Source organism: Agelaius tricolor, unplaced genomic scaffold, assembly GCF_023055355.1.
Source record: "Agelaius tricolor isolate 1412-34295 unplaced genomic scaffold, bAgeTri1.0.p SCAF_2, whole genome shotgun sequence".
In the NCBI taxonomy this organism is placed as follows: Eukaryota; Metazoa; Chordata; class Aves; order Passeriformes; family Icteridae; genus Agelaius; species Agelaius tricolor.
The window spans coordinates 18662607-18688569 of NW_027269262.1; the positions used below are offsets into that span (position 1 = coordinate 18662607).

General features: G+C 35.6%; 1 protein-coding gene across 5 annotated transcripts in view; it reads left to right on the forward strand.

Annotated features, from left to right (window-relative positions):
- Window positions 1-24222, forward strand: part of CDH12 (cadherin 12) — a 638327-nt gene extending 614105 nt beyond the window's left edge. For all 5 annotated transcript variants that reach the window (XM_071453742.1, XM_071453733.1, XM_071453753.1 and 2 more), the window contains 5 exons: window positions 7284-7420; window positions 14106-14227; window positions 14741-14858; window positions 19167-19418; window positions 22957-24222. In XM_071453742.1, the coding sequence (XP_071309843.1) occupies window positions 7284-7420; window positions 14106-14227; window positions 14741-14858; window positions 19167-19418; window positions 22957-23453 (1126 nt within the window). In that variant the 3' untranslated portion in view covers window positions 23454-24222. The remainder of the gene's footprint in view (window positions 1-7283; window positions 7421-14105; window positions 14228-14740; window positions 14859-19166; window positions 19419-22956) is intronic.
- The last annotated feature ends 1741 nt before the right edge of the window (window positions 24223-25963 follow it).

Sequence of the window (25963 nt, forward strand, 5' to 3'; positions counted from 1 at the left end):
AGCAGCTGAAACCAAAATACATTTTTACAAACTCTCCCTTTTCGTTTGAAAAGGAAATTGCATTTGAGAGAATTACAGGATAATGCTGATTCAAAGCAGGAAGGGAGGTCACGATAAGACATAGCTACTTAACCTGGAGCAGCAGCAGAAGCCTTCTGTGACTGTGCTGATTCCTTTCCACACTTCAGATAGAACTGGGTTTTCTCCACTGATGTTGTTTGTTTGTTTGCTTGTTTGTTGTTATTTATCCTCAATTTCTAGTATTCCTTCTAAAAAAAAGAAAAACAAAACCAACATATTTAAGACTATTATGTATTGGCATGGGTAGGATTCTTCTGTGATCTACTTGGTATCCATGAGATTACTGAAGGGATATGATGAAGGGAAATGATCTGACAGCAGACCAGTCCAAGTTTTCTTTCCTTTGATCTCTAATGCCTCAGGAGTGTTCTGAAGATATTCTGCAAAGGGACAGAAAATTTCTGCTGCCATTAAGGGAGATGACTTAATAAATTATTTAAAACATATAAACAAAAATAATACCCCACAACCTAGTGGAACAGCATCTACTATGTAAGAACCAACTCAAGTCAGGTATGAATATATCAGATGATGGTGTTATGTGAAAATAGATAAATTTGATTGCATTGACTTCCTTCAAGCAGAATATCACAATATTAAACCCAGGGTATTAAAACTGGGACTTCTGCACAAGAGAAGTCCTATCTATTTTCATAATACTAAGAAATTTATTTCCTAAAATATTTTATATTAACAGAGTCTTTGTAAGTACTTTAAATAACAAGTACTTTTTTATAACAAGCACTTTAATTTTTTAAAATATCTAATATTTTACAAATATAATAGTATGCATGCATACAACAACAGCTGCTGGGTTGTACAGTGTAAAGGGCAGTGTAAATTATTGCAATTGTATTGCAATTGTATTAGTGCAGGACCACATGAATGATATGCAAACCTGCTTGCTACTGTTGAGCAAGTAGTACATTACATTTTACTTCATATTACCATATTACAGAGGAGAAAAAAAGATTCTTTAGCATTTCTGCTCCTGTAAAACTGTGTGAAACAACATTTTCAAGTTAATAGAAAACCACAAGAAACTGAGTCTAGGGTAATTTTTAAGTCAAAAGGAGATATGGAAAAGAAACTAAATTAATATAATTCTGATTCAAGTGCTGTAGCTCTGAGAAAGACTGGTAATTAAACAATCCTATTTAGTTGTAAATACTCAGATGACTGTATCATTTAGCACAAGAAAATAAAATGTTTTTTTAAACTTATTTAGACCCGTTTGAACGCAATGACTTCTTTAGGCATGCGTGGGTTACAGTGACAAGCAGAAATCTGTCATTGTTGAGAAATTTTCCAGAGAGGACAAATGCCTGGCAGACTGTGCTGATGAATTCTTGCAGCTGATGAGCACCTGTGCCCTTGTGATGCAGCAGCTCACACAGAACATCTGACTCCTCCAGCAACCTTTGTTCAATGGGTGGCTGGGGCTCTGAGAGCAGGGACTGATGGACTTTTGTACCATCTTTTTGCAATAAAAAAAAAGCTGCTCAGCAATTGGAAAAGCTTATGCTGGAGTATTTGATTCAACATTTTTACACTGGGGACTCATTTTGAAAATTCTTGATTGCACCTTTAGCAAAATCCTTGAAATCATTCCTCTGTGTTAACTGGACTGGAAGATACTTCCAGTAATCTGCAGAAGTGTTCAGCACTTATATTTGAGAAGAGCAATAAAGTTCTGACTTAGAGTTTCTCATATTTATGCATGTAAATATGGTAATAAGATTGGTTTGAGTTTTACACAATGATAACTCAGTGAATGAATTTAGAGTTGCAGGAAGGAAATTTTAGTGCAAGATGGGATTTTAGAGGTAGCTTGTATCCTTCAACACATTTCATTCTCTAGCTTTTTTAATTCTTTCAGGCTTGACATGAAGTCTAAATTTCTTGTTTCTCATTGTTGATTTACCTGTTTTCCTGCATTTTATTAGAAACAATCTTAAAAAGACCTGAAAACCATTGTTATACTTTAAAATATTTGTCACTGCACCTTATGATGAGTACGACTGGTGTGATGATACTGTTTCCTATTTAGCAGAGCTTACAATTACAGAGACTATAAGGAGTATCATTCCACCTTTCTAGAAATTCCTTTTACTCCAAAGTCTCTATTACATTGCCCAGCTTGCCTTTTTAATACCAAGTGACAGAATTTCTGTCATTCCTTTGGTGTGCAGCATAATGTACATCACTGACAGAAAGATTTTGCTACAACACATAATTTTTCCCCGCTGAGTTTTGGCCCTTCACTTCTCCGTGTTGAAAGAAATCCTACCCTTTCTTTTTTGCTGTTGAAGCTCTTCAGTTATCTTTAGGCTGTTATTCTGTCTCCTTTTTTTCATCTCTTATCCACACTAAGCATATATTAGTTCTTTTAATCTTTCCTTATAACTTGGAAATTCCTAGACCCAAGACAGTTTTTCTTGCTTTTCTGTAAGCTTCCTTTATTTTTTTTATATTTATCTATTGACTTAATGACCAGGACAAAATTGTACTGTGGAAGTGTCATATTCTCAACACCCAGTTATATGCAGAGATCTAATAATTTCAAGCCACAGCACATGATCATTCTACTAATGAAAATTCCTTTGGGCTTTCAGGTAGTCTCATCACACCTAGAATCTCATTTATATTCTTCCAGTCCCTCATCCCTTTTGCCATTCCTGCTTTCTTGCTTCTTTCATCTATTTAATTATATATGTATTGGAAATACAAAAAAATCTTAATTAATCACAATACCCAACTGAATTCTCTTAGCTTTCATTTATGTTCCTAATGTTTTTAGGCTACTGCTTATTATTTCTGATATGATGGGTGGCATTTATATACACCAAGTTGTCATAGACCCTGATTTTCTTTTAGTTGCAGTTTAATATTTAAATAAAACTTAAAGTGAATGCAGTTTAAACAATTTAAGGTCATATACACAAATAGTAATCTATCACATTACAGAAAATTTTTATTTCACCCCTTACCTTTCTTTGCAATATTTTTCTTAAAAATAGCCTGTGTTCTAAGTCACTAGGTACTAGAGTAAACAATGTGCTCTACATCAGCAAAGTGTGAGTTGATACAAATTAAAGTTATTTTTGTAAAGCTCCTCTATTGCCTGGTTATTTCTTTCTCTCAAACTAAAAACAAATCAATAGGCATTTTTAAGGAAATGTTTATTGAGCACAAAGGCACAATGATCAGAAGCCATTAACCCTCAAATGCCTAATTTTGGTTGAGCTGATCTTATATTTTTATCTTTCACTTTATCTATTGCCTGTGCTTCAAGCACTCTTTAAGGTCAATCCTTGAGTTTTAACTCTGGCATTTGGCTTTAATCCTCCCGGCGTATCTTTAAAGCAGTTTTCTCTTCCTCTAAAGCACACACACTTTTAGATGTCTTACCTTGCTCATTTCCTGCTTAAATTACATGACCATAATATCATGAACATTTTCCATGATAGGCAGGAGAAATCTTCCCCTCCATGTTTTTAAGACCAAAAAATACATCCGGAGTCCTATGCTTCACAGCCTCCTTAGCATCCTGCCACCTCCCATCCCTTCAGAGCAAGTTGTCACACGGGTTTCTCCAGCAGCACAGGACAGCTGTCCAGTTCTTTTATTCATGGCTTAGCAGTCTGAAGGCACTACAGTTGTCTACTCGATGGCTGAGAGTCACTGTTATCCTCACAAGGATGACCTGCTGTCACTCATGTATTCAATAACACTCCACCAAGACCTATCACCTTCTGTGCTGCAGCAAGAATCAACTCAGCCTTCCTTGTTGTCCTTCTCTCTTTGAATGGAGGTGAGCCCTCTTCTTTGGGAGTGTTCTGTGAGAGCTTCTGAGGGACATGCAGCCTCACTGCCTCTATAGTTCTTGGAGCTCCTAAGAGGTCATTGTGGACTCTGGGTGAGTCTTATAGGCTTGAATCTTATAAGTTTATAAACTGAATATTTCCATTCTATCTCTTCTATCCTACATGATGTCCAAATGCAGCTATTCTTGAGAAAACTCAGGCAGTGTTAGCAAAGATATATCCATCCACATACTCACTGCCTTCCACAATATAATCTGGAATATACTTCTCTGCTGGAAAGAGTATTCAGGAAGACATATATGTCAAAATTTCTTCACTGACAGTGAATACGTGTCTGGTACTGAGAGCTGCCAGACAGGCCTCTACAGGGACTTCTGAAAAATAATTCTGCTTTGTCCTATATCAACAAGTTCTCCCTAACTTTTCAAGGAAGGAAATGCCTCTTAGGATTAGTGCATTTATCCATGGTCTGTCTTCCAGGCACTCTGAGAAGTCAAATGAACCAACCACAGTTGCTTCAAACTGCTAGACCATGACTGGAAGATCTAGACAGCTGTCCTAATACCAGTATTTCAACAGTGTTCCTCTGCATATCCCAGTCTCCCAAGAAATGTCAGGCTTTATGTCCTAGATATCTGGGTTCATCTCTGGAAAGTTACTGGCTTTTCTGGTTGGAGGCATTTTTCCCATTTCTTCTCTTCTTCAAAGCATCTCTTCCATGCTAAGGACAGAGCTGAGGCTATGCAGTTGGCCTTAGAAAGAGATTAGCTGTTGCTGTCCTATTTGCAAAAAATCACCCAATGAGCATCAGTGTGTGAAAGAGCAATTTCTGCCTATAAAAGGAAACTACATTTTCTTAGGGTCTTTGCCAAAAGAGACCCCCCCTTTGGGGTGTCCCAAAAAATTTACATTTCAGACCAGATAGGTGGGGTCCCATTCCCTCTTTTCTTAAGCTTTGTAGACTTACTGATGTACCTATGTCCAGAAGCTCTGCCTGTGAGAGGATTTTCTGCTAGGTATGTTTTCTTGGTACTATACATGGAGAATCAATGAAAGGAGAAATAATGGATGCTTGTTTGCAGGTTTTCCTTCTAAATTTCTCTTTTTTAGACAATATATCTCCAATAATTCTACCTATACCTCTCCCTTTGGTAATAAAATTGGATACGTAGATTATTAAAATGAGAGGAGCTGAAACAACAGCCTGATGTAATTCAATTCCCATTTCCATGGAAGCCATGAAGAATTCTGCAGGAAGTACCAGCAGGAGTAATGCTAGTCCTGCAGTGCTTACTGTGGACTTTGATCCTGTTGATGCTTACATTTAGGAATAGACATACTGGGCCTGTGCATGAAGTTATCACCTGTGTGAATGCTTCCAGACAAACTATCAGATTCTGATACTGCAAATATCCATGCCTGAACTTCCCTTCAAACACAACAATGTTCATACTTAATATGTTTTCTGTACTCTCAAAGCCCCCAGTGAAGGAGGCCATCCCCCACATGGTGCTTTGAAGTAAGGCCTGTATTTCTTCCCTGGCTCATACTGCAATGTGCAGGGTACTCAGACAAAGTTAATCTTCCTAAGGGGAAATAAAAGCCAAGTTACTTTCTCATGCTTTGAACTCATTTATTTGTGTGTTGCTGTGTATTTAATTTTTGAAGAAATTATAGTTTATTAAACATTCAAAGCCTGACAGAGTAATTTTGCTGTTCCTGAGAGAGTATCTTAGGGTAACGATATTTCTAATAAATGGTTTATATATTTTTCATAATTTTAATGTCAAGCAAATTTTGAACAAAGAGATTGAAATTACCAATATGTGTAGATAATAATATCATATTCAAGAAAACGTGACTGCTCAACTATGTAAAAGGATACATGCTGCCTTTAGCAAACCATTTCTGAGGCTTTTTAATTAAAGCTGTAAACTGGTAATGATGCCTGTCAATTGATGAAATAACCTATTTCATCTACAGAGAGGAATCTTTTTGTGAGTTTGAACAAAATGTCTCCAAATGAGCATATCACCTTCTTTGTGGCTTTTTTACTCTTCAAGTCTTCCAGAGCTATTGGCATTCTCAGTACCAAGTAGAAATATTTTCTTGGTGAATATGACATATATGCCTTTCTACCATTACATCCTTCTACAGAAATAAACATAGTGCTTATTCCATTCCCTCTATATTAAATACATAAATAACTCTAGTTAGAGATGGAAAAAGCAGATTTATTCCTATTCTCACTGGTTTACATTAAATTAGGTGCCATAGGAGTGGTTCTCTAGGCTTTATAATCTTCTGAATGTACTTGTTGAGTGCCATTTTGATCTTATTGCCTACCACTCACAAATGGCTTTCTCAATTTAATCCTGCCTAGTTTTTGAGAAACACTAAAAAGGTATGAAGAGACTTACAATGAAAAGGAAATTAGTAGCTGGAGGCAATTGCATCAGAAAAAAAAAAATATTATTCTGTTATGACTACAAACAGTAGCATCAAATGTGAAAATAGACTTTCAAATTAATTAGCATTTAAGGGAAATGGGTTTGGGATAGTTATCACATTGCTTTTAAGCAGCTGTGTTACCAGGTACATCTCTGCTTTCTATTCCTCGCTAGAGAAAATAAGAAATAAGAAAAAAGAAAAAAAGAAAATAAGAAAATAAGAAAATAAGAAATAAGTAAACATTTCTAGTTTTAAATCTGTTCTATGTTCCTACTTCTTGACAAATAAGGGCTCAGGAAAACAAAGCAAAATAAAGCAAAACAATGCAAAACAATGGTATTTCCCTGTTCCACACAGGTACATTGAAAGGTGCCTATTCTTTACAAAGTGCTATTTATTGATCCCATATATGCATGGGAATAAGCATACTCTTCTCTCCCTTGTTGTTACTCTGCCAAAATCCTTTGGGACACCTCTTTGTGGGGCTATGTCCAGCCCACTGCAGCCACAAATGGATGTAAAGAGACCAGATCTGGCACACTCTCCATCACCATTCATCACCTCAAGCCCTATTTCACATATTGTTTTCTTTTTCCCTATAAGCCTGTATAGTACTTCCAAAGTGGCTGATATAAATAATCAGGGCCACAGAAGATGTGCATCAACTTCTTGGGACTCCAAGGTTTTCAAATAATCTGAACACCAGGAGTACTAAGCCTTTTATTATATCCCATTTCCCCTTGAGCATTGCAACTCGGCAAAAAAAGAAATAAACAAATCATTCTTTATTGTCTTCTTTCTGCAAGGATGGTAATAGCTGCAAAGAGAAAAATAACAAAACTTGAGGCAGGTGCACTGCTGCTATGATAAATGAGTAATTTTTGCACATTTGCATCTACTTTCTTTAATATTTTTCACTTACAGATACTTCATGGATTGGAAGAATGATGTGGACAGCTACTTTACAATAGATGCCACTGAAGGAACCATTGCTACTAATGAATTACTGGACAGAGAAAGCACAGCACAATACAATTTCTCTATAATTGCAAGTAAAGTCAGTAAGTATGACACAAACTGAATTAATATGCTAATATGGTATTTTTCTCAGAATATAATGCTCAGGTATAAATATAATGTGAAGACTACTTGAATTGCCAAGTGTTTATTTAAGAAGGTTCAATGAATATCATTTTCCCAGACTCATGAGGATAATTGTGAAGTTCAATCAGCCCTGTTTAGTAAGGTTTTGCTAGCAGATCTCATGTAACCACAGTTCCCTTAGAAGCTGAAAAATGTTTTTTTCATAATGGAGCTGTATGGGTGCCTTCCAGTTATGATTTTTGATTTTCTAAGTCACTTCATATGAAATTAGGTTAGTCAAAAAACAGGTGTATCGATGTGTTTTTTGAAGGCAGAAAAATTTAAAGAGTCATTTTATACTCAGATAAAAAGTACACTAAAATTAAGTCAAGATTTAATGCCCTAAAACAATCTGTGTGCTGCATCTCTGCTCTTATCTCTTCTCTCTGCCCAAAATTTTATGCCTAAACCGTTCTTTTCCTATGTGATTTGTGGTGGGATAATTTCCTTTCTTATCTTTGTGTCTTCTGCATAGCCTTATTTTTTATACGTCCTTTCTTCCACTATATTATGTGCCTGCAACTTTCTTCATTGCTATCCATATGTGTAGCATTTCTCATTCATTTTCTTGTCAAACTGTAATTCTCATGGGTATATCTCATGCTTTGAATACAAATCTTTTGGTCACTTAGCAGTTGTGCAAAGGCCACAGAATTCTTTCTGTTGACATCATTATGCTGTAGAAGAGGATCATGCTGTATTTCTTATTCATTCTATGTTGTTTATGTGTCAGAAAAGGCAAGTTTCTGTAGCAAATAGCATGTTTTCCTCAATGTATTGTTTGACTGAGTCTTCAAAAGTGAATACATGATACTAACAGGAAGAGGGAGATTTGGGAAGCAGAGATGGTATATATTATTTCAGATAAAAAAAACCCCTAATTCTCAGTTGTAGTTATCTCAAAAAGAACGATGGGCTCACTCCTGGGAATCTGAAAATATAAAGAGAACACCAGTCAAATGAATGATTGAATTTTATCCCTAGATTGGAAAAGACATACACAAACAGAGAAGCCTAAGCTGTCAGAAGTGGTTGAGTCCACGGAGATATCTGTGCAGGTGTATACTCACAGAAAAACCAGCAGAACTGTAATTTGTTTCCAGAGAAACTGAAAGGCAGGCAGATGCAGAAAGAAGGTCTCATCATGGTCTATGTTTCAGTAAAGCTTAACTATTTAGGCTTAGTAGTGGGCAAAGGACATTTGAGATTTGTAAATTTTTTTTCCTGTGGCAAGGGAAACAGTTTTAGTAAACTTGATTTAAATCTGTTTATTACTCCCAATAGTAATTAAAGATGTCTAAAACCCTGAAATTTATTTGTCCATGGACACATATATATAATAGTATGATATTTAAGCAGAGCTGTGGCAAATACTATATATTTTGATATCCCGAATTTTATCAATTGCTATACTAAGAATCTGCAGGTAAAACATATCTGTGCTTTATTGCAGCATATCCCAAAATATTTATCTATTGACCATTATCTATAATGGTAACAATTGCCAGATCTCTACTATACTAGTAACTGGCAAAATTTGGAAGGATTTGGGCTATAGTAACTGTCAAAACAGTATGTGCAATTGTCTGACTAAGAGCTTAGAAATAAGGGTGGAGGATTGAGGGATGACACACTGCACAAAAGTAAAATATAAGGGTTAGAGAGAAAAAAAATGAAAAAGATTGAGGGAAAATTGCTATATTTGAAGAAATATTGATATAAAAAAATTGTCGTCCAGTGCTGACATAGAAACTGAAACTGTCGTCCCTTATCACAGGGAAAACACACTGAAAAGTGCCTTCACATATACATGACTATTTAAAAATGTGGACCAGTATTGAAATTAGCTGCATAAACTTTCTTCAGAAAAGAACAGACAGTATTGTTATTGAAGTATTTTCCTGGTGACTTTATCTGTCTATAAGGACATATATATATATGTCTTTATAAAATAAGAATAAATAAGTAGACTTATAACTAGTAAGATATCATGTTATTTAAAAATGTCATTGCTAAAATTTTGTTTTGTCATTGTGAGAGAATAGCAACAACAACACCTCCCACACTTTTTAGGCACATCCTAATGGTCATTCTGTAAACTAACTTTTCTTGAATTGTCCTTGAATGGAGATATTTTTAGGCAGGAAATGGATGACTGTTCTGCAGACATACTGAGAAGGCAGCTGAATGCAGAACATCCCTAACCCATTCAGAGATATAAAGTTCGGGTTTTGTATAGGACAAAGTGCTTGAACAGGTGGAAGATGTTTCAGACTCACATTTTTTTTCCCCCATTTCACTTCCCAATTCCTCTGTACTTTTTTTTATTACATGACTATATTTCATTTTAGCTTGTTGTTTTGTTTCTTAATAATTCAAATAAATCAATACCCTAGTAGTCTGCATGGTTGCTGTTTCTGAATATTTTTTGATGCCACAGAACCTATCCAAACTAATAAATTAAACGTGGCTGTCATTCATTTCAATCACAAAGGCCAGATGGCATGAAGCAGCTCATTTATCTCATTTCTATGCCTTCTTACCTTCCAGAGTCCCCACATGTAAATTGATCCTTTAAGAGTAGTCCCTGCCCTTACTAATTCCCAGTACATGCATGTGAATTGTCCACAAGACCACTGGTTGCCACGGGCCAAAACTGTACCAAGAGCTGCCACAAGAGTGGCATAAAAAAAAAACCAGTCCAGTGGTCAAAATTCCTCCATATGCTGCCTAATTACCTAGTATGGAAGTGGGTTTTTTCCATTTTACAAAAGAGGCCATAAATAAAATGCATAAGAACTTACTTCTGCTTTCCTGTCCTCAAGGCATAATTTAAGGTAAGTAATAATAAACTTATAATAAAGTTTAATAAAAAAAATAAATAATAAAAAACAGGAAGTAATAATCCTTCCTGTCCAAACCATCTTCCTAACTCAGCTATGTCTAGGTCCAAATTTTTAGAATGTTAAAAGAAACCTCACCTTAAATCACAAGATGGAATTGATCTTCTACTGCATACCATAACTGGGATTAAGGAATCAGCAGTTCTCCTCAATAGTCAGTATCTATTTTCTCAGATACCTTGGATTTTCACAAGTTCATTATTCAAAGAATGTTACATGTTTTCTACTGCTGTAATGGCTTTGAACCATTAAGATGCTGACAAATGATGGTAATCAAGCAAAAAAAGGAAGCAGGATGGTCACTGTTGTACAGACAGGAAAAAAAAGGGAAAATTAAGTCAACTAATTAAGTTGATAAAAGAAATTAATGAAGCTAAATAATTTTCCTATATCTTACAGGCAGAATTAAAACATGAAATCAGTTTTTTAATTTCTAGGTTCATGATTTACCAGTTTGTCTTCTCGTCTGTGTAATCTGGGTTTAAAAGGCATAAGCAGATGTTTTTAGTGACTCACTCAATGATACCAGTATGGACGTCACAATTGTGTTCACAGGGTTCATGAAGACTTGAATTTGAGTGAAACATCAACCAAAAACCAGAGAAAATGGAGGTCAAGTTTGCAAAGTAGTATTTTAAATGCAATCCTTCATGCTTGCTCACATCAAGTATTACAGGTCTTTGGTATTTCATATGAATTCAAAGCTGTACACAATCTTCTTGCAGTCTTCATTTATATATACAAGTAGTTAAAATGATGTCTGTGCAAACCAGAGAGAAAATCATATAAACAGAATGAAAACCTGAAATAAATTCATCTTAGGCTCTAGTAATTCTGTTTACTCTCATATCTGTCTTTTCCAGACCATTTGTGCAAGGTAAAATTCTAGTTTGCTGAAATACTTATGAATAGAAGATTTTGGCCTCTAATATATCTTTCAAAGAACCCCAGAGAATAAATCAGATACCATCAGTGAGAAATAAATGTAAAAAAGTGTACTCATATTCACGTATACTTCCAGAGCATGCTATCCTGTTTTGATTTTGAGGGTGAAAAATGTCAAATCCTTTTGTTAATTTTAAAAATATAGGTCACATATTACCTAAAAGGTTGCAAAAAGCAGAAAAAAGTAATTTATACTAGCTACTTTACAAAAATATGACATAAAAAACTTCCTGAAGAAACTGACATATCTAACAGAAATTACCAAAATCATCTGATATTTTCATGTACATGACGGATAAATTTTAAATACATTCAAAAGTTTTATTGGAAAGGCACTGTGAACATATTTTTAAAAGGAAATGGACATCTCCGCCTGTATTTTGGTGGCAATGCATTAATCTCTAATCTGTTTGAAGAATATGTCCTGAACCCCTGTTCCTCAGTATTGTACCTTAAAATGAACACAGACACACAAAAACATCTAAAGCAAAACCTGAGTTACTCCATGTGAGTTGCTGTGTCCTTTTCAGTGAGTACTGCTAGGAGGGAAGTTTCAGGTCAGATTGTTTCTCCCAGTAGCTGTATGAATTTGACCTGTTCAGGGATTTTCTGATCTCTCTATAGAGGTCTTGCCCTCTACTGAATAAAATAACTTCTTAATTTTTTTTTTTTTAATTTCCTATTATATAAAGGAACCAATTCAACTGTGAACAACTGATCTAGATTTCTTCCAGCTCTTCAAGCACCTAAGGAATGAGTGCCCAATTCCTAGTTGCTAGACTAAACTGTCCCTTTGATTGTACTGCACAATGCCCTCCTCCACAGAGACATTCTGCAAGTAGGAATAATGCTGAATTGGAAATAAATGATAATTCAAAGAGATGTCATTATATATATTTCTATATTAAATATTAAATATTTCTCTATTAAATTAATAGGCAGGGACTAAAAATGTGTGATCTGGGTAGTGCATTTTTGTTGTCTTCTAGGTTCCCAGATGTGTTTATAGCTTGGTCAGTTTATCTACTACTCGTAAATAGGTAAAACAAAGTTCATCTTCAGCTAGTCCTGTGTAACTAGGAAATAATTGGGGAATACCTTTGGTTTTGACAGAGGTCTCCGGAAACTACTACTGCATTTAGTAGCTCCTAAGAATAAGGAAGAAAGTATGCAAATGTTTTACAGTGACAACGTGAAGAGACTTTGCCCTTTGCTATGTTAGTGATAAAAAAAAAAGAAATGCCAAGGATTATACAAGCTGCAAAGCAAGTGCCCAATGCAAATAATTTGAAAGGTCCATTGAGGGCCATGAAGATGATCAGAGGGTTGGAGCATGTCTTCTATGAAGACAGGCTGAGACAACTGAGCTTTTACAGCCTGGAGAAGAGGACACTCTGGAATGACTTAATTGTGGCCTTCCAGTACCTGAAGGGAGCTTACAAGAAGTTTTGACAGCAGCATGTAATGACAGGACAGGGGAATGACTTCAAACTGAAAGAGAGTAGCTTTGGATTGGATACAAGATAGAAACTTGTTACAGTGAGGGTGCTGAGCCTCTGGTACAGGTTGCCCAGAGGAGTTGTGGGTGCCCCATCCCTGGAAATGTTCAAGACCAAGTTGGAAGGGACTTTGAGCAATCTGGTCTAGTGGAAGGTGTCTCTGCATGTGGCAGGGGGCTTGGAACTAGATATCTTTAAAGTTCCTTCCCACCAAAGCCATTCTATGATTCTATGATTCTATGATTCTATGATTCTATGATTTATTCCTGAAGATTCAAGACAGCTCCTCTTGTACTAAAACATGATCTCATGTTGTCATTCCTACAACACCCTGATTTATGCTATAGATTTTTTTCTGTAGTTAACTGTTTCTGCCACTCATCTTAAGTGAAAAAGGATAAAATAATTATACTTTTGACTCACCAGCTGTACTATTGTTCACATATTTTCTATTTTGCAGGAGGTCTCAGCATGAAGTAAAAGAGTACATTATCTGCTTTGTATTGTACTGGGGTCTGTTTTGTCAGACATTGTACTTGCAAGTAAACTTGTTTATAAAATGCATCTAGTGACTGATGAAGATTATCTATAGAGGAAGGACAGTGGAAAGAAACATGGTGTATACTGTTGTTTAACATTTCTTTTGCACAAAAGTATTTGCTGCCTGCAAACACTTTTGCAGCTAAAGAAATACCTTTCATGACATGGCCAAATATTTGAATGCTAGCTGTGAGTGTTCCACTGCTAAATTTAACACTGACTCCGTCTGGCTGGCAGCAAGATTTTGTTTTTCCATATCTTTCTCTCTTTCTCTGTGTTCTAAATCGGTATGCTCTACTTGCCTCCTTAATATCTTGAAGATTTAAACAATGGCCAGGCAATAAATATTGATTTTCTGCATTTAGTTGTGGAAAACAGAATTCAGTTTTAATCATTGGAAGTGTTTTCCACAGGCTTAATGAAAAGTGATCTGAAAAAAGTTTGCATCTTTAATAACAGGTGCAACTTCACTTCTTTTCCATTTATGCTTTGATAAACATAATTCCCCTGAATGATTCCTAAACCCATGAAGACTAATGGATCAAAGTCTGGTAAAAAATGATAAGTTTGTTTCCGTTTTCTTCTTAGTTCAAATAAAAAATAAATGGAAGTCAAGGGTTTTTGGGAGCCACAGTACTGAGATCACAAGTTTATGACAGTTTATGAGACTGGTGATGACAACAAATGTAATCTTTTTCTTCTAAAATTATTTATAGGTAACCCACTATTAACCAGCAAAGTCAATGTTATAATAAATGTTTTGGATGTCAACGAGTTTCCTCCTGAAATTTCAGTTCCATATGAGACATCTGTATGTGAAAATGCCAAGCCAGGACAGGTATTTCAAATTTGTTATGTTTGCTCTTTTGATTTTTCTTTCCTTATTATTTATAGCAGTAGAAATTTCTGGGTTTAAAAATTACATCAATTCTTCTACAAACAAGATGTCTGTGTTGGAAATACAGATTGGAATTCTGTTTGTTGACTTTTATGGTCAATTTGCAGTCTATTTTTTTTTAATTTCTCCAATTATATGGGCCTGAGCCACCCTTTATTGTGCATTTAATACCATTCAACCAAAAGCCATCACTAGCATTTTAATATAAAAAATAAATTTTAAATACCATGAATATACAGTGAATCTTTCTGATTTTTATCAAAGCAAGACCTTTTGAGTTCTCTGGTGATTATAGAATTGAGACTTCTTGCCTCCACTGTGCAGTGTTTTGAAGGAATGACAGTAACCCGGCAAGATCTCACTTTCAACGGTTTTGTTTGATGTTCACTTTGCACTTCTACAAAACTGCTTCTTTTGGAAGAGTGAACTGATTCAGAATTAATCTGGTTTCAGGTGATACAGACCATCACTGCAGCAGATAAAGATTTGTCACCAGCTGGGCAAAGGTTTTCCTTCAAACTGTCATCTGAGGCTTCCAACAAACCAAACTTCACAGTCCATGACTACAGAAGTAAGTTGGTTACCCATAACTCTCTTTCAGGGCAGCAGACTGTAGTTACAATGACAAATATGTTTACTTTCAATTACAGTTGTTTTAGCAAACCTAATATTTTTCTTTGACATTTCTAATTGCTAAACTCTCTGGGACTTATATTAATATAAATTCAGGTCTTGCACCTTTTCTTATTTTTAGGGGCAGGAATTGTCAGAACACCAAAGGCTGAGATTTCCCTACAGGCCTTCAAAAACACTGCTACCTGTTTTATTTTCTTCCTTTTTATCATTCAGTATCTCAGGAAGAATCCATATGCCAATGCAGGTATACCTTTAAACAAGGCACTATTGCTGTCTTGTTTAAATACTATGACTTTGCTAACCATTTTCAAAGTACCCAGATATTGTGCTTTCTTGAGGATACGTAGTCCTGCAGAAGAGTGAGTTCTAAATATCGACAGAGCTGCTGAAGTACAACACCCTTAATAACTTGGAAATTTATACAACTGGCATCCCTGATTTTTCTTCCAATTTTTGTCATAACTGAATATACTTTTTTCTCCTTTGTAACTTGAACTCTTTTGTTAGATGGCAAAGAAAAAAACCAAAACAAAAAAATTTATCTATTTTTTTCTACTGTAAGCATCTTCAAGGATGTAGTCTTGTGAACAGACACAGCTAAACCAAAACTGTAGTAAATTTTCATCACTAGCTACTTTAGTCAAATAAGAGAAAAAGAAGTATTTGAGCTATTAGATGATCTTTAAATTTAAATTACACTTCAAAGAAAGAACATCTAAAGCCATCCAACAAAGTTCAAAAACATCGACTGTGCAGGTTATAAGTATCATTATGTAAAAAAGTCTATAATTCTTAATTTTTTCATTGCTGTTTTCAATTTAAATTTGAGTTTATATCATTTGTGAGGTAAAGGTTCCTTTCTTGTGAATTAAGCCCTTTCTTGGGTTTTCTTGTGACCCAAGCCCTTAAAAGTGCTAGAAATTAATACACCAATTGAAATAAAATTGCAAAAGCCTTTTTATAGCCTTTTAAAAAAATGTATTTAAATTATGTATATGGCCAACATAACTTTTGAAGCCATGCACTATTGACATTGTTACGTAATAGAAAACTAAAGCCAACAACATAATAGAAAACTAAAGCCAATGACCACTATTAATCCTGAAGAAAGGCCAGGGAGAAATAAATTTGAAAAAACAAACTGTGCTTCTTTTCTCTTTATGTATAACTCTCCTGTGAGGCTGATACAATGAAAATGGTTTATTCTGAAACTAAATAGTGGCTTTTATCTTTGTGTGTCATAGATTGTTAAAAAGATTGAACTGATGAGCCAAGAACTTCACTTAAGGATTCATAAATAGAGAATATAGTGAAACCATTCATAATATTGTAGACATGAATAATAGTATCTTATAAAACCAAAATTATGTAGATCTAACACACTTTATCAAATGGCATTCAAACAATTCTCTTGAGACAGAGAGCTCAATGAATACGAAGGATAACTTTACAACAGATCCAGGTTCCCTTACTTCTGTTCTTGGAAGATTAGGGCATTACTTTGCTCTGGAACATATTTTAAGGCCCCTATGGGTAGAATCTTCATGATTATATAGTCTTAGAACATCAATACTATGTATTTCTAAATACCTTTAATATTTTTTTTAAGATTTCTTTAAATCATTAAATCTTTAATTTCTTTAACTTCACCAAAGTTGGTTTATTTTTTGCTTTTTTTTAATAATAATTACAAAGTTCTGCTTTAAAAAGAAGTCTTCTTAGGTAATTTTAGCAGATTCAATTCATCAAAATAATTTTTAAACTTAGTAAGTCTATACAGTAATTACAGCTTTTGTAAAGTGTGATTAGCATGCAAGTTTGGTGAGGAAATTGTTCAAGTATTATTAGATAATTAAATTTCCCTGTTTTAACCAGTAATGTTGACACTGAGATGACTTTGGATCTCAGTAGTCTGTTAATGAACCTTCATTACTGTATAAAAACAAGTGCAACATTCTGATAAAAAGTGGAAACCACCAAGACATAAAATTTTGAAAGTATTTCCTAATATTTAGAAACAAAAAAAAATAAAGAAGAAGTATGCAATTTGTCACAATGCAAGGACCAAAAAAACCCCCATAAAACCTTTTTTCATTATTGATGATTTGCAAAGATATTAGGAGAAAATCTGTCCAAACAAAAACCCTCTCTTGCAATATCATCTGCCTTTTACTTGCCAAAAAAAGTGGAGGAAGTTCTGTTCTGTGCACAGTTTAGAGGTGTAGTAACACAACATTAATTTCACTGGAGAAACCTTTTAAAAGCAAGTACCATTTTTCTTTTAAGTTAGCAATTATGTTCGTAAGAAGCAGGTAATTCGTGAAAGCAATTTTTTTTCTATTTTTTGAGGACACAGTGTTGTTCTCTGTAGTACAATTAATGATTTTTCAAGTAAAGATGGCATTTAAAAATTTTAAATATATCAAGAAGCCTTAATCCCATGCTATTCTATGCAACTGAAAATCATGGGTGGTCTGATACTTCAGCAGATGTAACTTCAGCAGGTATTCTTGTGCTGCACCCAAGAGAAGCCAGGCCCCAAACTTCAGAATATAACTTAGTGAGTTCTGGAGTGAGACAGAAGCTCAAGGTTGCCTTTCAGCAGTACTGAGATCAATCCACAGTGTTAATAGAAGTGATGCCCTGCCAGAGCTGGAGTTCTTCCAAAGGGAGCGCAGGTCTCCCTCTTCCTGCTTTGCTGGCCTCACTCTGCTCTCTGGAGGGCAGCTTCCATGTGGAGTACACTCCATTGCTCATGTAAGAGACAGAATTTCCTTTTCTCACACATAGCCTATAAATTAATTTATTGCCAACAGATTGAAGAACCAGAAGCTATCTCAGTTTCTCTAGACTCTTCTGTGTAGAGTTCAAACACCTACCTCTGTACATATTTTCAAAAGAACTTTGAAAAATTGAAAGGGGTCATAAGAGAGCAACAAAAAGTGTTCAAAACCAAGGAGTTAAGAGACTTATATGATTGATTCTTCTCAAAGGAGGATGGAAAGTCATTTAGTTGTATTGTAAGCTATTAAAGTGATCTTCAATGTTTCAATTAGAGGAAAAAGAAGAATATAAATAATTCTAATAGTAGAAATATGGAAAAAATAATAGAAAAAAGATTAAACTGAATGTCTTCAAATTAGTTCTTAAATTTTTTATACAGTGCAGATGATTAATCATAGAGAAAAATAAAAAGCTGAAGATGGAAGCTGGTTTGATTCCAACTATTCTGAGATATTTTTTCCTTTTCAAAACTAAGTGTAACTGAACTTGACCTGTCCATGTTTGAGTTTGATGAAAAGGTGTCTGAAGCATTTTTTTAGCTCTGTACCTTCTCAGTGATGTTTAATCATAACATACATAATTTTGGATATTTAGGGTTCCTTCTTATTGTCCTTAATCAGAACTCCATACCAGTATTTGAGTGTGAAATTCAGCACCCTTAATCCTTCTACCTTGTAACCAACCTCTGGGGCATGAAAACCATCATGTGATATCTTGTAAAATATATAATAAAGAATATACATGACATGGAGAAATGGTAATTGCAGCAGGTTATTTTCATTTAGTTCTGCCATCTCATTAATTCCCTGCCAAATTAATTTTAGTTTTGTTTTAAATGTAATTATTTTAATCTTTGCATCAATTCCTTGCTACTTTGATTCAGAAAACATCAATAACTGACTGGGAAGAAATGACAGTCTAGAAGTGGATTAATTGATGGAAATTCTACTAATTTACTAATTTTTTAGTACTCATTTAATTTCCCTAGTTATTTTTAATGGGGCAGGAAAACTAAAATTATTGCATATTGTCCATGTGTATTACTTTGTATTTTTAAGGAAATTAATTATTTGATGCAGACATTATTCTAAATTCATATGCATTCAAAATCCTTTGGACCATAGGCTTAGAATGTAAGGAGATCAGGTGAAAAAAACCTGAAAAGTCTTCAGAATCACACTTGTAATGTTTTGTTTGGAGATTTTTTAGTTATTTTTGTCTTTGAAATTTCAGCCGTTAAGAGGTTTACAAGAAAAGAAGTATTGTTTAAGGCTCTGAAAAAATAACTGTACCAGTCAGAATACAATGCCTTCTGTAATGGGAAAACAAGGCAATTATGTAATATGTCATTCACCAAGTGTCAAATATGAAATACCAACCTATTACTGAAGGTGATACAAGCTAAAATATGGAGTGAAGTACACAATAAAAATCTGCTAATGACTGTCATGTTTTACAGACAACACAGCTGGGATTGAAACCAGGAGAAATGGCTACAGCAGAAGGCAGCAAGAGCTGTACTTTCTTCCAATAGTAATTGAAGACAGCAGTTACCCTATCCAGAGCAGCACAAACACTTTGACCATCCGTGTTTGCAGATGTGATTCTGATGGCACCATCCAGTCCTGCAATGTGGAAGCAATCTTCCTACCAGTTGGCCTCAGCACAGGGGCTTTGATTGCAATCTTGTTGTGTATTGTTATACTTCTAGGTTAGTTCTCATGAAACCCTGCAAAGTGCTTTCCTCTGATTATTCACTAGCTTCCCCTAGTTTTTAACAAAAGTCATGGAAAATGTGTGGCATTTCATTTCTAGAAGAATATCCCAAAGCACTGCTCATGACCATGAATCTGCTAATCCATGCAATATCACTTATTACATTAGTTTTCAGTGGAACCCAAATCATAATTTTTTCTCTGAAATTATTTTAAATTACTTTGTTGAAAGATTCATTTTTTAGATTATTACTGAGGTAGACAAGTCCTACTGACAGTAACAGCAGTAAGAACATAGTAAGAGCTTTTATTTAATTCTTCATGCCCACTTAAGCAAAAGGAGAATGAAGAAATGGAAGAGGAGAAAGTAATTGTAACAGACTGTTACTGGCCACATCTATTTAAAGCTTCACAGGAAGCTTTTTTATTTTAGGCAGGCATTGATTTCATAAGGTGGCATTATTATTTGTTCTACCTTATATTTATGTACTGTCTTATTAACAGCCTATCCAAAGTGCATCTTACTTGGGATATAGCCTGAAGCAACTGCTAATGAAATAAAATCAACTTTAATGCTTACACAGGTACCATGTGGGCTTCAGAAATCAGACTGAGTCTTACAGATGTTGGCCTATGCCTTGTTTTGATACTAATGGCTTCCAAGGTCCCATGATAGTCTACTGTGTACCCAAAAATAGATCCTGACACAGAATATATAACATGTGAATACCTCATTACATTTGGATAATGTAGGTGCCACTTAAGTAAATTACTAAAGACTCAGGGTTGCATAAATAGCTTCTGAGTAAGATTGGGTAAAAGTCAGGATTTCTGCTCTGTGTCAAAAAGTTATGTTTTGAGAAAAAATATTATTTCAAATCAGAACAAGAATGGCAAATGGTCACTCTTCCCATGGAATAGCAATTAAATTCACAAATATACTCATTCTGAAGAATTTAAAACAAAACCAAAAACCAAGTAAACCAAATAACTTATGTCAGTATTTTGAAGCAGAAGAATGCTGTCTCCTTTGACACAATTCCAGTTAGAGCAGGATGGATACACCACAACTTCTCTGCAGAACATATTCTACTGCTTGACAACCTGGTGATAAAGAACCCTTTTATTTCTAACTTTTTAATGGACTTTTCCACATTTCATTTATGCCCATTGCCTCTTGTCCTGTGACAGGACACCCCTCAGAAAAGCCTGGCTCTGTTTACTTCCATCCATCAGGTATTTATGCACACTGGTTAGATCCCCCTGTGCCTTCTCCAAAATGAGCAGACCTGTCTCTCTTAGCCTCTGCTAGTGTGGCAGATGGTCCCATCCCTTAATCATCTTTGTGGGCCTACATTGGACTCACTTCAGGGAGTCCATGTCCATCTTTCAGTGAGGAGCCCAGAACTGGGCCCAGAACTCCGAGTGTGCATAAGAAGAGCTGAGCAGAGAGCAATGACCATCTCACTAGGCCTGCTAGCAGTGTTTCTCCTAATGCAGTCCCAAATGCTGTTGATCTTCTTTGATACAAGGGCACGTTGATGGCTCATGGTGAGCTTGTTGTCCACCAGGATCTCAAGGCCTCATCCATCAAGCTGCTTTCTGGTCAGTTGGCCAACAGCATCTTCAGTAGGCAATTACTCCCCTCTGTGTGTGCGACTTGGAATTTCTATTTGTTGAACATCATGGTGTTCCTTTTGGTCCACTCCCTTAGCCTCATGAGATCCCTTTGAACAGTGGCACAACCACTCTTTTTTATTGCCTGAAAATTTGCTGAGGGTACACTCAATCCCACCATCCAGGCTATTTATGGAAATATTAAACAAAAGTAGTCCCAGTACCAAATCCTGTGGTACTTTATTAGAGATTGGCCATTAGAGATGGAGATCTGGTCTTTGAAATATCTCTCACAACCTTTATGGTCTGGCAGTTTGGCAGCTTTGCAATCCACCTCACCATCTGCTTGTATAGTCCACACTTTCTCAGGTTGTCTGAGAAGATTGTTATGCTTTCATAACAATAACAAAACCTTTGCTAGAGTTAGGATAAAATTATTGCACTTTTCTCCCTTCATCAATCAGTCACCTTATTGTAGAAGGGTATCAAGTGAGTTAAGCACAATTTCATCTTTATAAATACATGCCTGTTACTCCTACACCCCTTCTTAGTTTCCAGAATTATTTTCTCCATCACTTTCCTAAAAATCAAGGTGAGACTGACTGACCGCTCTAGTTCCCTAGCTCATTCTTCTTGCCCCACTTGAAGATAGGAGTGACACTTGCTCCAGTTCTCAGAAACCTTTCCCAGTCACCATGACCTTTCAGAAATTATCACAAATAGCCTCACAACAATAGCAGCCACCTTCCTCATCATTCATATCTGTATCTCACCATATCCCATGCTCTTGTATGTCCAGTTTGTTCAAGTATTCTCTAACCTGATCCTCTTCTACCAAAGATTACGTCTTCTTTCTTCCTTCTGGTCTCAGAAACATGGAATTACTGAAGGACAACTTTACAAAAGAAGACAGTCAAAGAAGTTGCTGACTAGGTTGGTCTTTTCCATGTCATTTGGCAACAGCTCCCCTGCCCCATTCAGCAGTGGGCCCACCTTTACCTTTCTACCCTTTCTTTCTATCTTACTTGTACTAGCCCTTCTTGCTGCCCTTTGTGTCCCTCCTGAGACAGCACCATGTGGGCTTTGTCTTTCCTTACCGCATTCCTGCGTGTTCAGACTGTCACTGCATATTCCTCCTGGCTCACCTGTCGCTATTTTCAACTCTTAGATGCCTCTTTTTTATCACTGAGTTTAGATAAGAGCTTCTTATTCATCAATGCAGGCTTCCTGCTGCCTTTTCTTGATTTCCTGCTCCTCAGGTTGGACCACTGTTGAGTTTGGAGGACATGATACTTGAAAATCAACCAGCTCTCCTAGACCCCTCTTCTCTCCAGAACCTTATAACAAGTAATTTCTTGAAGCAGATCCCTGAAGAGGTTGAAGTGTACAGTAGGATTTTTTAAAAAAGATAGAGTAGGATTTTTTTTCTGTATTCCAAAAATTCAAAATTTGAAATTATTCAAATTATTTATTATTCAAAATTCCAATTTTTTTTTTTTTCTGTAATACTCTTTGTGTTGGGGTTTTGGTTTAGTTTTTTATTCTTGTCTTCCAAGTGTAAATTTAGGGTTCTTTTCTCTATTTTTCTATGCAAAATATTTTTTAAAAATATTTTTAAATGTCTCTCTGAACTAAAAACCTGAAGTCCTTTTCAATTCTATTAGTTTGCAGAGCAGGCCAGCAGGAAAATTATTTGATACTTCCTCCAGCAGTACAGCAATCACTTAGGAAAGTTGGATTCATATGTCAAAGAGCATATAATTTTTCATTGGCTGCAGCACTGCTAAGCACTGCTCTTTTCTAAGGACAAAAGTCCCTTTGATTGCTTGTGGCTTTCAAAGAAAGATATAATGATGTGTCGTCAGAGTACCAAATTATTTCTCTGCATGTCTTAACTTCAGTTGTCTCTCATTACAGTTATTGTAGTACTGTATGTAGCACTACGGAGGCAGAAGAAGAAAGACACCCTGATGACCTCTAAAGAAGACATCAGAGATAATGTCATCCATTATGATGACGAAGGAGGTGGAGAAGAGGACACCCAGGCTTTTGACATCGGTGCCCTGAGGAATCCCAAAGTGATTGAAGATAATAAAATACGCAGGGACATAAAACCAGACACCTTGCGTTTTACGCGCCACAGACCACCAGCAGAAGATAACACAGACATAAGAGATTTCATTAATCAAAGGCTGCAAGAAAATGATGTAGATCCATCTGCACCCCCTTATGACTCCTTGGCAACCTATGCTTATGAAGGAAACGGATCTGTTGCAGAGTCTCTCAGCTCTATAGACTCACTCACTACAGAGGCAGATCAGGATTATGACTATCTGAGTGACTGGGGACCTCGCTTTAAGATCTTGGCAGATATGTTCGGAGAAGAAAGTTATAACCCTGACAAAGTCACTTAAGTACAACTACAACAGTGAAATAAAAAGAAAAGCAAACCAACAACAAATTTAAAAGATAAACCTAAGCTTTATACAAGACACAATTACTTTGATTATAAAAGACAGCAATTGTTTCCAGCAAGTTACTACATTTATCATACTGTCAGCTTTGGTTTGATTTGAGAAAGAATGATAGATCCTGTAACATACACAGGTTTTTGTTGTTGTTATTTTGTTACTCTGGAATTACAGTGAGACAAGCTCAGGCCTACAAGGTGCAGTTTACTGACCTGACTTAGAAAGAAGGTAGCTTTCTGGCATCATGGTGGAAGAGTGGTAGCTTTTTCGTAATTCCACTAAAGTGCCTATTGAAACTTTTATCATTTAAGTGGTAAGCTGTCTGCTGTGATGGTGTTACAAAACTGAATGGTAAATCAAACATGAACTTTAAGACAAGAAGCAATAGCAACATGCTGACTTCTTTTAGAAAAAAATTGGAGATCACTTCCTGGAGTATCTAATGACTAGAACTGTGGGGAAGGAGTGGGGTGTGTACATTGTGTTTGGGGTTATGTTTGTTGTCTTTTTTTTAAAGAAAACAGTATGTCGAGACATCATATTTCCTCTTCCAAAGTTTCACTGAAAAATTAAATTTAAAATGCTGTTGCTCACTTTGAAGATGTAAAGCCCAAATTAAAAAGGAAAAGATCTTAGCATATATTGGTGAATATTTAAAATGTTCATACAAATACTACATTTTTCCAAAATAATAAAAAGATGAAAGCAGCTATTCCTTGATGTGAAGGAAATTTCCCTTGTCTCTCCCTCTTCTTTTGAAATTAGACTATTATTAGAACGTAAAAATGGAGAGGGTCTTTAAAGACTATTATTGTATTTTCAGTACCAAGACACCTCTTCCATTATAATTATCACTAAAGAAGTACATGTAAATAACTCCACACCACTTTTTTTTGCAGTTAGATTGTTACTCTGTAGTCACCATAAACATATAAATATAGTTATTTTTCCATTGATGATCTGCTACAGTTCACCATATTTCACTGCCACACCCACAGGAAACTTGAGAAAACCTTTTGAGGTTGGACATTTTCTTAATTTTGTTCTTGACAAAATTTAAACAGAAGCAGAATAAATATATAAACCAGCACTTTTGTCCACTCTTTATGTACATACGCATGCCTGAATATAGCTGTGCAGATGGCAGAAGTTCAGATACGCACAAGGCATTATGTCTTGGAAAATGTCTTGCAAAACTATTTTATGTGACTTTTTTCTGATGATCTAAGGCATAGGCATTTTGTAAGACAATGGTTTATGGCTCCCAAAATGCATATATCCTTTTATTCTCCTTCCAAAGTATCTGCAGTGCTATACAATCTGTTTGAGCTCTACTCATGATTAATGGCACTGCCAAGGTCAGCCTGAGTCTCTCTTGAACCACAAGTATTGTGTTCACCTCAGGTCTATAGCTTACCTTTTGTATAGCTAAAGAATTAACAACTATCAGATATACTTAGCTCACAAGTCTGATATTAATGTGCATAAGTTTTCCTTTACTCTCTGGGGGAAATGTAAAGATATTTCAACATTGTATAACTTAATCTCTCAATAAGACTTTGAAACGCATTATAAATGAGTTTTGGATCATTCAGTAAAATTGGACAGGGCTGCATCAAAAGCACAATTGGCATAGCTTCCACCAGCAGCATGCTGAGGAAGAGACACAGCAAATGGCAACAAGGAAATGTTGTGGTTTTTATTGTTTTCAGGAAAGGTCTCCTGTGTTCCCTAAAGACAGACTAAATCAATAAAAGCTCTCTCCTCACAGGACAGGAAAGCAGAGGAAGTGATGGAGCTCATTTGACAGCACAGAAGTTTTCATGTGGAAGATTGTTTTAAATTTTCACACATCTTGACAGTACATCAAAAGCAACTTGATACTGCACAGTGGGCCTAAACAGAGCACTGGGTAAAAGAAGAAATATTTATATTTTCTACCAGTCACAACTGAGACTTGATTCATACAAGAGTCACAACCAATTAGTAAAGGTTCCTTATGTAGCATGTTCATGGCAATGCTTCCTACACTATTGCCACAACTAAAACAAACCTCTGACTCTGATCATTTTCAGATGTGCAGTCCTGTAGCCAAACCCTGCTCTTAGCAACTGTGTTAGTCCTTTACATGACTTTCACTAGTAAAATCACCATAAGTGAGGGCAGTGTTTGACTTTTTTGACACCATGAGGCATGCTCACTCCTGAGGAAATTCTCTGTATTTGTAGCTCATACTGGCTGAACATAAGTTGTCTTGAATAGGTAGGCATTGGTTTCTAGCCTGGACAGTCTATATGTGAGCCTGACTTCCAAAATGGGTAGACAGAAAACATGATCTTTAACATGCTGCTACACAAAATCTGTATGTTGCAGTGAGTGGCTGTATGTTAAATCAATACCAAAATTGAATAGCAAGTGTATATTTTTGACATTTAAGATATTTGTAGCTGAGA